Below are 14,899 nucleotides of genomic sequence, written 5' to 3' on the forward strand. Positions count from 1 at the left end.
GTCGGCTCCGGCGGCCACGGGCGGAGAGGAAAAGAGAGGGATAGAGAGGACAGCAAGGGCTTACCGGCGACGAGGACGGCGGCGGCAAGTCGGCGAGGGCCTAGGACAGGTGGTGACGGCCGGCACGAGGTAGATCGGCGGCGGCGATGGAGATCGCTCGGTGGCGCTAGCGCGGTGGCACGACGGACAACGGCCAGCGACGGCAACGGCCGAGAAGAGAAAAGGAATCCGACGGGGAGAGGAGGGAGGAGCGGTGCACGACGACGGCTCGGCGTCATGGCGTGTGCGCGGGGAGGCAGAGGACGATGGAGGGAGGGGAAACCGTGGCGATGGCGGCCGGGGACTGGCGGCGGTGTCGGCGCGACGACGGCTTGGCGTCGCGCGGCGCGGTGGCAACGACCGAGGGGGCCCGCTGTGGTGACGGCAAGGGAGACGACGCCAAGGTGGCGCATCGGCGGCGAACAGCAGCGCACGCGCATGGCAGCGGCACATGCGCCGGCGGCGGCTATCGAAGGGGAAGAAAAAGGAGGGAGAGGGGAAGAGGATGCTCACCGGTGGCGCGAAGGGCGGCAGCGAGTCGGCGTCAAGCGGGAATGGGTGATGATGCAGCTCCGCGACGGCGACCGGAGGTGAGGCGCGAGCTCGACTGGCGGCGGCGAGGCAATGGCGCAGCGACGGCTCGGGGACGTGCGAATAAAGGCGGCGGCGGCTTGAGGAGAGGGGGATTTATAGGTGGCGGCTACTGCGCGTAGGGCGGGGAGGTCGTTGGCGCGGCCAGGGTGGACGCGGCGCGGCGAAAGCGGGAGGTGGTTAGCGGCAGCGCGGATTACGGCTGGTGGTGGCACCCGGCAGTTGCGGCGCAGCCGTTGGGCCGGCGCGGGCGGAGCGGCGGTTCGACCGACGACGCGGCGGCACGGGCGAGGCACAACCGGTGAGGCGAGGGGCAATGCAGCTCAGCGCGACGGCGAGGTGCGCGGATTGCGGGCGGCGCGGCTGCACAGCTCGGGTATGAGCGTAGCCAGCGCGGGCGAGGCAGTAGCCAAGACAGCTCGGCGCGGGGAGGTGGTGATGCCGACCGACGGCGGCGACATTCGGCAGAGGGTGGCGAACGACGACCGACGCGGAGGCGAGAACCGATGGCGTGCGCGCGCACGACGGCGGCGCAACGACGCGAGGGAGGCGTCGCTAGGCCGGCTGCGCGAGCAACGGCCGGCGATGGCCGGGGAGAGTTGAGGGAGGAGGAAGGAGAGAATGGGCTCACCGGGTTGAGGAAGGAGGGGAAGCGGCGACGCGACGACACGGCGAGGTGGGACGCGACGAGAGCCACGGCGAGACGGCTGAGAGCGGTGGTGTGCGACAGGGGAGTGGCGCAACGCGGACGGCGCAGCGAGGTGACGCTGGCCCGAGAGCGGGGCGGCGGCGGCAAGGAGAGGAAGGGGAGGGGCTCGGGAAGAGGCGGCGCACTCCGACAGCGGTGGCGACCTGCGCGTGCAGAGGCGAGCAAAGGCGAAGAGGGACCGGCGGTGGCCGGGGAGACGCGGCAGCGGCCAAGCGGCGACGGCGCGCTAGCGGTCAAGGCGACCGAGCGACGGTGACGGCGACGCGGAGCAGCGGCCAAGGACGGGCGCGAGGCGCACGCACCGTGTGGCACAGCGGGGACGTGAGCAGAGAGGTGGATGACGTGCCCGACAGGTGGCCTCACCTGTCGGTGTCTCGGGAAGGGAGGAGGCGTGGAGGACTTGGGCGCAAGCGGCTTGGGCCGGGTGAAGGACTGGGCTGGCCCAGCGGGAGGGAAGGGAGGAGAGGAGGGAGAGCAGGCCGGAAGGGAGAAGTGGGCCGGCGCTGTTGGGCCGAGAGAAGAGGGAAAATGAGTGGGCCGAGGGAGGTGATGCAGACTTTGAGCGCCGGTTAGGACACGACTCGGGAAATTGCAGACAGTGCACGCATTCACACGACAGAACCAAATCATGCATGAATTAGAAATTCGTACGACAAATTAGATCCGATACGTGAAACCGTGAACTGTTAGCGGAACAACGGCAGGACTTAACGACCCGTTAAATTGAGATTTAACGACTCGCTAAACTAGAATTAGACGACTTTAACGTTAAACCAATCTACGTGTAAGAAATTGAATTTCATACTGTAGATCAATCTCACGCTAGCTAATAGATTGGAAAACCTCAGCAATTAAACGGTAGATTAACGATAGATTGATTTGCATGAATAAAACGTATGCAAACCTAAGGTTTGGTGGAGAGATCAGCGACGGATTGCGGTTGTTCCTCGCTGTTAGGCTAGAAAACCTGAACAATTAAACGGTAGATTAATTTAGATTGATTCGCAAGAATAAAATATATGCGAACCTGAAATTTGGTGGAGAGAGACCAGGGCGACGTGCTGCAAACCAGGATGCAGCAGGGCTGCTAGCGGCTTGCTGCGCAGCTGCTGGGATAGGGGCAGCACAGCTATAGCGGAGGCGGAAGAGGCGACTAGAGATGCACGGGAGAGGGAGACGGGGAAAAGAGGCAAGGGTGTAGGGGGTATTTATAGGGGGAAGCTAGAGATAGATCTTGTTATCCATCCCTTATTAACAAGGAATAGATAAGGTTTCAAAGAGATAAGATTTAGAATTCTAATTAATTGGAATTGATTTTTTGGTGGAGATAGAGATGAGGCTGCATGGCTTGGAGAGGAGGAGGAGAGGATCGCACAGGGAGGAGAGGAGGTGGAGTTCGGCCAAGGGAGAGGAAAAAGGAAAAGAGAAAAAGAAAAGGGAAAAAGGAAAAAAAAGGAGAAGGGAAAAAGAAAAGAAAAAGGAAGGAGGGAAAAAAAAGAAATTGCCTCCAATTTTGCCGATTTTTATTAAGTTTATTAGACCAAATTTTATTGACTGCAGTTCAAATATAAATCCTGTTAATCATTTAAAATGCTTTCGGGACATTTTTAGAATATCCGAAAAGCTTCCAATTAATTAAATTAATTTATTACACTGAGTTTTCTCCTGAACTTTAATTAATAAATTATTTTTAATGCATTATTTAATTATTTCTTGGCTAGGGTAAAACTCAGGGCGTGACAGTATCTGACAGAATAAAAGAAAAAAATTATTATAGCAAAACAAAAGGATTAGATGGCAACGTCTATCCTAGATCTTTTTATTTTCTCACTGTCTTGTCCCCCATCCACAAGAGCAAACCAGAAACAAAGGATTATCAAATCAAAGATTCGATCAATCTCCACCACAAGCATAAATCTGGAACTAGAATCATGCCATAGCTGAGAGCACAGGAAAGATTTGGTTTTTCTCTATTGATTGTTACTAGGGTTTGAGAAGGGGAAAGATTCCAGAAATCAAAGGAGTAGATCAAGCAATACCTTGTCACTGTTGCTCCTCAACGCCCAGGATCACCGACGGGGATGGCATTGTGCCGCTGCCTCACTCTCCACCACCGCCGAAGCCGCCGCCGCCGAAGCCATCACCAGTTCGCCGCTGCTGTCGAAGACATGGTTGGGGACGGGTATGATGGGGCACAAAGCGGGCAGAAATATCCCCATACCCTTTTAGTTTGTGGTTATACCCATACCCTCTGTATTTTTAATGGGTAAAGAAAATTTGATCCATACCCTACTCGTTTGATGTGAATGTGGGTATGGGGAACGGGTAAGGATACCCAACGGTAGGCCTAGCTGGGGCCAAGCGGTGGCAGGGACAGGCAGGTTGGGGCGTGAGATTAGGGGTATAGATTTCCGATATTCCAATTAACAGATGAAAAACAGACTTGTCTTTTAAGTTTAGGGATCTTTGGTGGACTTTTTCCTTGAGAAAAGAACTCTTTGGAAAAGAGCCCACTGGATGGCCTTTAATGTTAAGGGCTGGACTTAAAACCTCACATCCATTTCGGCCCATTATTCTGTTTATGCTCCACGATTCAGCGATGATTTGTGCGAAATGACTGCATTTTCTTTCATTTTATTAATTAAAAATGCAGTATGCATTTTTCTTCAGGGGTACGTGAAATGGACACCCACTAAGCTTAGTTATGGGAGAATTTAGTGTTTTTATCGCACTCCAGTGTTATGATATCTGCTTCTTTATGCTTTGTGAGTTCCAGGCTCGTGAATCACGCTTGAGTATGAGTAGGTTTTGCTCCCTTATCACGGTGGAGTACACGTCAGATGCTGGAGCGGAATCCGAATCTGAATATGACATGTGGAGAATATGTGCTTTTATCCGGCGGCAAGCGTGTATAACTGTACTAGTAGATCGTAAAGTATTATCTCGACAAATATAACAACAGAAAACTCTCCACATTTGCTGTTAAAGATGATCAAGTACGGAGTACTATATATGCAAAAGAACGGACTTTTACTACTCGTTCCCAAAAAAAAAACCTTCGTTTAAAAATAAGGTAATTTTTTTCTTGTTATAGTTATCTCAAAATAGAGAAACCTAACAAATGTTATTGATAAATATGTAATTCTAAGAAATTCAATCAATGAGCGTAAGTTCTACAAAATATCATTATATAAACGAATTTGTTTAGAAAATGTCATTGTCGTTATGATTCTGTCAGCATTTCTCTGTTAAGTAATATAGCATGAACAATGAATTTAACGACAGAAATGGACGGAACTCTAACGGCGATGTCATTTCTCAGACAAAGTCATTAGTATAATAGCATTTTGTGGAACCTGCGCTCGTCAATAGCATTTCTTAAACTCATACGTTTGCTAATGACATTTTTTAGATTTTCTCCTCAAAATAAGTTTGTTTCTGAGTAATCGCTGCATTCGCTGCATTGGAGTTCATGAAACCAAGAAATAAATACATTAAAAATAGATAAAGTATAATACAATTGTATTGGGATATGATAAAATGAAGGATATTATAATTATTTTGCTTTTGTATTTATATGAGTGTGATGAGTGAAAATAAAGTTCTTTTGGCGTAATAGTTAGAAATAAAATAGGAATGGTTTTGATATGAAGTGATTGAGAACATGATAGAAATATGTACATTATTATACAAGATATACATTATAGAAATACTTATATTTTAAAATATATGAACTAGACAAGGCATACAATCTTTTTTCTATACATGTTCTAACTTGGCAACTTCCAACTTATTCAGCTTTTTTTTTTCTTTCGTTGGCACACAACCAATGTCCAAAACGATCGTGTATGTGACCAATGTAAGGAACCATCGTGTATGTACTCTGAATTCGTAGCTTTGTAGGAAAAGGATGGGGCACTGCGCACTAGCCACAAGCGACAATCCCACAAGACTACAGGCAAAGGCCACGAAGGTCTTGTTTATTTTCCAAATTTTTTTAAAAAAAACATCGCATCGAATCTTTGGACACCTAAATAAAACATTAAACATATATGAACCAAAAAACTAATTGCACAGTTACAGAAGAAATCTTGAGACGAATCTTTTGAGCCTAATTAGTCCATGATTAGCCATAAGTGATACACTAACCAACATGTGCTAATGATGGATTAATTAGTCTAAAAAGATTCGTCTCGCGGTTTCTAGGCTAGCCGTAAAATTCGTTTTTTCATTCGTGTCCGAAACCTCTTCCGACATTCCGTATCCGGTCAACATTTAACGTAACACTTGTCCCAAAAATTTTCTCAATCTAAATACCACCGAAATCTTCAAAACGCAAGAGATAGCACGAAGCCATGACTCATGAAGCACGAGCGCGCGTGATGTCACTCGGTGTGAACCCTGCAGTATGGAGGCGATTGCGACTGCAGTCATTGGAGTTTATCTTTTGGTTTTTAAAAAATAGAAAATAATATACAAATAAAATGTTTATATATGTGTTCATAGCGATATAAAAACCAAAATTGAAAGATAAACTACAACAAAAATATCGCAAAACCAAGTCTAGATTTAAAATTTAAAATTCAATTTTATCTTGTAAACATAAAAAAACAAAAGATGAGGTGATTGCCGCAAAGCCATGCTACGGTAGTCTCCTGCCAGTAAAATATTTCGGTGATAATTTGACTTTTAAAAGTAAAAAAGTCAAACAATATATTTATAAATAAAAAATAATTATGAATAAAATTGTTATATACGTGTTCTTAGTGATCTAAAAGACAAAACAGAAAATAAAATACAATGAAAAAACTCAAAATCCTACAAATTTAAAATTTAGCTTATAAAAGTTAACATAGGGAAGGACGAGAACATTTGATTCGAAACTCTCATGTTTGTGTTGGCACCACGGCCTTAGTCAGTCTTAATGAAGGTTTTATGGATGTGTCAAACATATTAATTAAGTGACACATCCGTATAAAAGAGAATATTTGTATGAAACTATGAGAAGAGAATTAGTTTTATGGCGATGAAACGTCATCGGTAACATAGTTTTCATCGGTAACACAGTGAAACTTGCATTGAGGGACTTGATGTGTTTCGTACAATCAAACACTTTATACGCAATCAAACTTTTAGCAGTAATTATATGTTTTATTTAGCTTTAAAAATGGTACGATGAAAGTTGCACAGTGAATAGCTGTTTCATATATCGTTTGATCGAGTTAGCTGTTCTATAAACTGTGCAATGAAAAGTACTGAGTGGTTTTTTGGATCCAGTGATTTTTTTTAGTCTCTTGTCACATCGGATGTTTGGACGTTACTTTAAGAGTATTAAATATAGACTGATAACAAAACTAATTGCATAAATAAAGACTATTTTATTAGATAAATTTTTTAAACCTAATTAATCTACGGTTATCAAATGTTTACTGTAGCATCACATTCGCGAATCATGGACTAATTAGGCTCAATAGATTCGTCTCGCAAAATAGTTCAAAGTATGAGGTAAGTTTTATTAATAGTCATTCAAACATTCGATGAGGCAGGGAAAAAAAGTTTGGAGATCAAAAACCCGTGAGTAATTCAGTATGAGTGTTAATTTATTTCTCATCAAAACCTATCAGGGAGCTGTGTGGGTCATCGCTGTTCCAGACCAATTATGCAAGCGTGGGGCCGGATGGCCCGGATGAGGTGCCACCCAGCCACCCAGGCGAGCCGCTGAGCTGAGCACTGCAGCCGCGTCACGGCGGCTACTAGCGTGGTCGTACTCGTAGGCTCGTAGCCCGATCAATCCATCGACTCCTACGCGGCCACATGGTCAAACCCCGTGCGAGTGCGCTGGGCCCCACACCCCACCCAGCCAATCCCCCATCCGGTCCTGGCGCCCAAGGATACCGTCACGGTTCCCGAGGACATCAGCCGCCGCGGGCCCACGGGTGGCATCCGCCACCAACGGGATGCTTCCAACTCACACCGCCCAGGCGGGGGCCAGTGCTGCGGAGCCTCCTTTCAGCTGGGCCCGCGTGTAACAGAGCCGGGCAGCCCGCTTGTCGGAGAGAGACGGCGAGTTTTGAGCGCGAGTCCCGACGCACGCCGCGACGAACGACGGAGGGGGACGGCCCGCCCCCACGGCGCGTGCGAGGTGGCAGGTCGTACGCGCACGTCGCCTTGACGCCACTGGCGACGCCAGCTCGCCGCGGTCCAATCCAATCACGCGCGCGGCCTCGTGGCCGGCCGCGGGCCGCCTTTCTTCTTCTCGGAGCGTCTGATGCCGGCCCTCCGATCGACATCTGACGGTGCACAGCTGTTTTGCCGTGGCACAGGGGGACGATTTGCCTGGATTGGGAATAAAGGGCCGGGATTAGATAGGAGATTTCTGCACGATGTGAGTTGCCTTTTTTTGTTTGAGAAAATATAGCAAAAAATAATTGACAAGCGCATCAAGAAAGGCTACCTTTAAATGATACTGCTATGTTTCTGCTAGAAATACCAATCCATGGGGGTATTGTTTATAATATGATGCTTATGAATGGTATTTGTTGCATATCCTTTTTTTTAAAAAAAATTAGAACCTGATGTGAGTAGCTGAGTGCCGGCGTAAAGGAAAGGAAAATATTATAAATGTTTCGTGGTTATACGTGGTTTAGCAATTTAGTGCCATTGCCCATTTACACCCGGGAGAGCTTTCCATGTGTGGAGTTGGTGATAAGGCCTTTTTACGTTTACATCCTAAAACTTCCATACAATGATGGCCCTTTGTTTTCTAACTACTATTTGCAAGGTAGCTTTCTAAATTGCACTCTCAAAATGGACTTGCCACCCTTTTTCCTCCTTATTTGGTCTAACATTCTCTAAGGTGTAGCTATCTAAACAACTTTTGGTAGTTGCCATGTCACTTATTTACTCTAAAATACTTTAATGGTATGGTTATTTAAAAAATGTGTCATTGCACAAAACGACGGAAAATATAAACGAACTTATTGTAAGTGCATGTTTCATAAAATATATAATCCAAACGTACGCATCCTTGAGTTCATCTTCATATGTCGTTTGCTGGTGATTATCTAGCAAGACTGACCATAACTTAGAATAATAAGGGGAATTTCTCCAATATCAATGATCCTTAACCTCTCCCCTTATCAACCATAAAAAATGTGTGTGTTTATTTTAACACGTGTATAGTTTCTAGTCCCATTTGCCATTTCAGTGCTCAAAAGCAGGAGTTTGTTTTTAAGGTAATGTTGAGAATAAGAAATTGATCACACATCAAGATTAATTTGTTAGCAAATATCTTCATTCTCCCATCCTCCTTCTCACACACGCTCAAGATGTTTGTGTTACACAACACCTTCCATCTATTTTAGTTTAAGTGTGTTCAAAAGTCCATGCTAAAAATAAAAAAAAATAAAGTTCATATTTCAAAAGCGGCTATTAAGACAACAAGAACATAAAGGTGCACTTGCTTCCAAACTATTTTATGTATCGCATATTTTCATTGAACAAACTAAACAGCTCATTCCAGGAGAGCAAGAACTCCATTATATTGTAACTGCAGTACATAAACAATGTTACTGAATTTGTAGCATACCAGAACTTCAAAAATATTAACTCATGGAGCATATGGACCTCTAAGGACATGTACAATTTATCTGTTTAGTTGTCTGTATATATTAAATAGACAATAATTGTCTATACTTATTATACATATCTAAAAACTCTTCGATCTGTCCATACCATTCTACATTTGTATTATGTGGTACTCATTTTTCTTCTCTTAACGCAAGTGGGACACCAAAATCTTTTACATGTACCCTAGAAAATGAACCTCTTAATTCAAAGGTACCATGCAGCATGAACAAAACGCTGAGCGTTGAGGATTTGTTGTTGCACCTACCAAACCGTCCAACCATCAAAGAGCACAATTATGCAGCTGTTCGAGGACCTGACGAGAAGAGCGCACCCACGCTTCTTTCCTCGCCACCAATAAATTCCATCTCACCAACAAAAACCCACGAAACCAGCGAGGCGAGACCCGTCTCCCCCTCTCCGATTCAGCAAAATTGCCACCTGTTTCCGCGTCCGCCTCTACCGAGGTTTTAGACACCGCGGCGCTCTTCCCATTTCTCGCGTCCCGCGGGACAGGCCGCCGCACCACCACCACCTCCCGATCCGCGCGCTTTCTCTCCCGCGCCCCGGCGGATCTGCTGTCTCCTGAAGGGCGAGGGAGCGCTGGAGGCGTCTGGGCGGCTAGGGTTGGGGCATGAGGATTAGCGAGCTGGGAGAGTGTGACGGGGTGCGGGTGGAGGGGGAGGAGGAGGAGGAGCAGCAGGCGGAGGAGGCCAGCGTCGGCGTCGGCGGCGTGGTAGCGCGGCTGAGCGCGAAGCGTGCGCTCGTCGGCGCCGGCGCCAGGGTGCTGTTCTACCCGACGCTGCTCTACAACGTGCTGCGCAACCGGTTCGAGGCGGAGTTCCGGTGGTGGGACCGAGTCGACCAGGTGGTGCCCCCTTCCCTTGGCGTCTGAATTCGGGTCGCGTGATTAGCTGTATAAGCCTTGCGATTATAGGCTTTGCTTTTGGTTTACTCGTTACTGTTAAGGTGGTTGTTGACTTATCTCTGTAGGATTTGTTCACTTGGGGGTGTTTTTTTTTTTTGGAAAACTGGTTGGTTTTGTTATGCCTGGATAATACAGGGACTGCTTAGCTCTGCCGCAGTAACAAGTGAATGCAAGGCTGCCTTTGAATTTTTTTTTAAATCTTAAAGTGTTTCATTACCAGTGCCGGCGAAAGATAATACCCTTCGCTTCCCCGTGAGCAGTGATTGTTAATGCGGTTGTTCCATTTAGATTTAGGCTCTGTTTTACTGCTAGCCAAGAAATTTGAGTAATTGTTTTTTCAGTGTTAATGTTGTTTCGGCCTGTTCTACGGTGAATTTTTATGTAGATTATATTATTCTATGATCTTTCGTTTGTCATCGCTGGAGGGATTTGTGGACATGGCTCTAGTTATCGTTCTTAGCTGTTACACTGCAATTTAGTACTCTTAATTGAGTCTGCGCTATGAAGATGTCATCGACTGATTTGTCCGATCTCCATCATCAGTATGTTTTGCTAGGTGCTGTTCCTTTCCCAAGTGATGTTCCACGTTTGAAGCAACTCGGAGTCCAGGGAGTAGTAACATTGAATGAGCCCTATGAGACACTGGTCCCGACATCCTTATATCAGGTAAAATTCTGTATTACTTGCTCCTAGCTAGCACATAATTTCTTTTGAGTTGTCAAGCCCGACATGCCACGCAATTTGAAGATGAAACTTGGTCTCCATTATTTAGTCCTTGTGAGATTGTTTGATGCAGTCTTGTGTTAGTAATCTCCATGTCTTATAAAGCGCAGTTTGATACATGTGATTGATCCAGAGGATTTTAGATCAGTCTATTACGCGTTTGCAACCAACAATGCAAGTCCATCCTGACTGTAACAACATCCTACTTTTGCAGGCCCATGGGATCGACCACCTTGTTATTCCCACAAGAGACTACCTATTTGCACCGGCCCTTCAGGATATTTGTCGAGCCATAGATTTTATCCACCGTAAGTTCATTCCCTTTAAGAAACATAGTCCTAAATGTGGTCAATGTTCATGGCTTCATGACTTTTGTTGAACATGGTCCTTAGTGTTGTTGCGCTTAGATATTTTTCTACCCCTGTGCTATGCTGTAGTGTGAAATATTGTTCTTCCGCATGGAAACATCGATTTAGATTACAGATTGGTGAAGTCAGATTTAGGGAAATCGAGCTAGTTGTAGCCAACTTTGATTTTGCGAAGCAAGTGATATCTGTGTGACTGTGTCCAACTAATGGATATGGAATTTGGCATGCTATCATTGGCCAGTTAGTTGTTGGTGTAGTAGATGTATGCAAATTTAAGTTGCAGCGACATGTTCTGATTCACATTCCATTTCCCACCACGGGATGACAAGGTTCTGTTAGCTGGTGCTGTATGATACCATGCACGATTATTACGTAAAATCATTAATATATCTGCTGACCAAAAAAGAGGAAATCCGCTGGTATACTCTTTCAGCACTGTCATTTATGCAGACAATTTTCATTGACCTCGAATGGATATTTTCTAATAGACAATTACTACTTTTTTCAGGCAATGCATCAGAAGGAGGCAACACTTATGTTCACTGTAAAGCTGGAAGAGGCCGTAGCACCACTATTGTTTTGTGTTATTTGGTAGGCTAAACAATAATTAAAGTAACTCAGTATTGTACATCTTTTTGCTCCATTTTGCTGATGGCAGCTTACTTATTTTGCAGATTAAATATCAGAGCATGAGTCCAGAAGCAGCATTGGATCATGTCCGTTCCATTAGGCCTAGAGTGCTTTTGGCACCATCGCAGTGGCAGGTGTGGGGACTTTTTTTTTGTCATTGCATCTTGTCCAAGTGAAAACTATTACTTAATAAACCTACAGCTGCTAATCTGCTTCATGCAAATGACATGATTGTGCAGGCTGTAAACGTTTTTAGTACCCTCACCACTGGGTGTCTTCCAATGCGGAGTGCAAACCTGGGCCATTTTCTAGAAGCCGGGGATGACTGCATCACTAACACAGAAATTGATGATTACTACTCTATGGAGCTTGATTACGAAGATAGTGGTTTACCCCTTTGTCAAGTAATGTTACCAAGGCCGACCAGTCCCACAGTATGCACTGACGCAGTGCTCATAACAGAAGCAGACCTTGAGGGATATGATACTTATGCCGGTACCAGGAAGGATGTTGTATCGGTGGAAGTAGTAGTCAGCCGTAAACCCATCATGAGAAGACTATCATGTCTGTTTGGATCTCTGAAACTTACCAGCAATTGTGAGCCAACCCCAAGCCGGTTTGCTGAGGTTCGGGCCTGCTAGGTATAAACCACCAGCGCCTTTATGCAGTTTTCAATGCTGTGAATCAAGGGTACATAATAGTAGATAATAATAGGCAATTAGCCAGTTAGGCATCGTAGAAACAGTGATGTTTCTACTTTCTCTGATCATGGCAATGCCATCGGGAAGAAAATGTGTGCATAGGGAGTTTGGAGAGTGTAGAGTTGTGAATGCGCGGATTGTCTTGTTTTTCCCTGAAAACATGGGATTCACATCATGGTTGTTTCTTTAATTGGAATAAAAAAGATGTCCATGATCCAAGTCACTGTTTGTCTGCTGCTACTTTTTTTGGGGAGACAATGTTTCCTGCTATTCGGCAATCGCCACATCATAGTCTTGGCACTAGTCAAAATCTTGCATTCTTGCGTCTGTGTCTCTGAATTCTGAACTGGACAGCTTTTTCTTATGGCTGGATGCTGGATACTGCGGCTGCTTTGCTAATTGTGATTCTTATGGATAATGGAGTTATGGAGCATGTTGGTGGATAGAGAATTTGCTTAGAAGTGAGCACTCGAGGTTGGGGTGCTTATTTAGGTAAGAAGCGGCATGTAGAGACCGGGTTTTTAATCCATTTTCTAAAAAAAATTTAGGTAAGAAGCGGCAGACTTAACTATTGTTAAACCTCAATCTGCATGCTCCATTATCCATCTTCAATCTGCTTATTCAGGTTAAGAGGTTGGGAGTGCTTATTTAGGGAAGAAATGGCAGGATAACAATTGTGCGGCAGAACGTGTATTGTGTTTGTCATTCCTTTGCTTATTGTTAAATATTAAATATTATATATTTTTCCATACAGCTGTGGCAACTACGATAATTATAATATACATGCAATCAATCTGCATTCCATATTGTTATAATCTACTATCTTTGTTTCATATTATAAATTATTTTAGGTTTGTTCTAAATCAAATCTCTCCAAATTTAGCTAAATTTAGAGAAAAATATAACAATATTTCCATCATAAAGTAAATATATTGTAAAAAAACATATCTAGTGGTGGACTAAATGAAATTAATTTGTTGTTCTAGAAATTAGCACGTTTTTATTTATAACTCGGTATAACTAAAAAAAGATGTTTAACTTAGAACAAACCTAAAATAACTTATATTATGAAACAGATCCCTTGTAATTACTAATATGGATATTTCTTTCTCCTTGGGTTTTTATAGATCTCCCTTTGTTTTTTTTTTTTGGAGAGACCTCCTTTTGTTTACTATGGTGGTTTCTAATCATTTCGACCTTGTTTGTAAAGAAGGTCAACTGTGCTTCAAAAATCTGTAATAGAAAATGTTAATGAATCCTCAAGCAAATTAACCACATAGAACCTCTGCCACACATAACTTTTAAAAACTTACTCTGAGTTACTCTTTAAAAGTGATTCATACTTAATTCAAATTGCACCCTTCTCATACTAACTTTTTTATATAATAGAATTCATTCATTCCGGCCTTTGCTTTATAAAAGCTACAACCAATTGTCCTTGTATTCCCTAGACTAGTAATCAGATCTCCGAAATAAATGATTGATCCTAAGTCGATCAAATTCATGTTCCATCGCCGCTAGCGACTAGCGTGGAACTAAACGGAAGATTCCATTGGAGATTAGTTAAGTTATAGATCGATCATCTCTCCAAATCAAGTTCCTACTATTACCATTGAATCCAATCCATGGGTACACTGCCATGGTCCCTCTAACATTATGCTTTCTAGAAGGTCGTAACATTTAAATATATCACTACCACTATGTTTTCACCCAAAGAGAGAGGAGATTTTGCGATATCGTTATCAAGAAGATGTGTGGCACTAAGGTGTCACCAATGCCCTTCTAAAATTGTGACAATGTCTCCACTATTATATTCATTGACATCAAACCAAGAGCCGGAATCGCTAAACGCATCTGGGAGCAACAGTTGGTCATGATTACAGAATGTCACCACAAATGCTTTAAAAGCCTATGTGATGCGGATAGCGCGGTGCCACTAGCCTTGGACTCCCCCTATCCTACTTCGCCGAACATTGGTGCCCTTCCTGCTAGAGGCCTTCATGTGATGGAGGCAAACACATTGGACTGAAGGAAAACAAGAGAAGAAGTGGTCATTCCCTATTATAAACCTGAAAGAACCTTAATGTTGCTTAATTAGAGGAGGGTGACTAGGAGGGTGATTGCCATTCAACATATGTGCAAACCAAAAATAATTTTTGAATAAAACTTTTATATACGTATTCTTAGTGATCTAAAAACTAACAGTGGAAAATAAACTTTGGTGAAAAAAACCCCTAAAATCAACTTTAAATTTAAGGTTGAAAATTTAAAATTTGGCTTATAAGCATAAACAGAAGCGAAAAGATAGGTGTGTAGGTCTTCCTATAAAGCTCACAATAAAATTAAATTCTCCATCAGAGTATTCAATCACAAGCACCGGAGACTCTGGTCTAAATTTCTGGATATTTTGGTTTCTTGGCAAAAAAATATCCAAAGAGATGTGTGCCAAGAACAATCTCACATAGAGAGGAGATAGATGGAGCAATAATAAGAACTAAATGTATAAGTAAACTACTACAATAATCAAGGATATGAAATCACGAAGAAATCAAATAGAGATAAAGAGAACATTTTTCACCAAAGT

The 14,899-nt window shown here is 44.0% G+C and overlaps 1 protein-coding gene across 1 annotated transcript; it reads left to right on the forward strand.

Annotated features, from left to right (window-relative positions):
* Positions 1-9,357: 9,357 nt before the first annotated feature.
* LOC102707442 (phosphatidylglycerophosphate phosphatase PTPMT2-like) lies at positions 9,358-12,538 on the forward strand. Its single transcript, XM_006644615.3, has 6 exons — positions 9,358-9,833; positions 10,437-10,559; positions 10,831-10,924; positions 11,493-11,575; positions 11,659-11,748; positions 11,854-12,538. The coding sequence occupies exons 1-6, from the start codon at positions 9,600-9,602 to the stop codon at positions 12,253-12,255; spliced, it is 1,026 nt and encodes a 341-aa protein (XP_006644678.1). The 5' UTR covers positions 9,358-9,599; the 3' UTR covers positions 12,256-12,538.
* Positions 12,539-14,899: the final 2,361 nt, after the last annotated feature.

The sequence above is a fragment of the Oryza brachyantha genome, chromosome 1 (genome assembly GCF_000231095.2).
Source record: "Oryza brachyantha chromosome 1, ObraRS2, whole genome shotgun sequence".
Classification (NCBI taxonomy): Eukaryota; Viridiplantae; Streptophyta; class Magnoliopsida; order Poales; family Poaceae; genus Oryza; species Oryza brachyantha.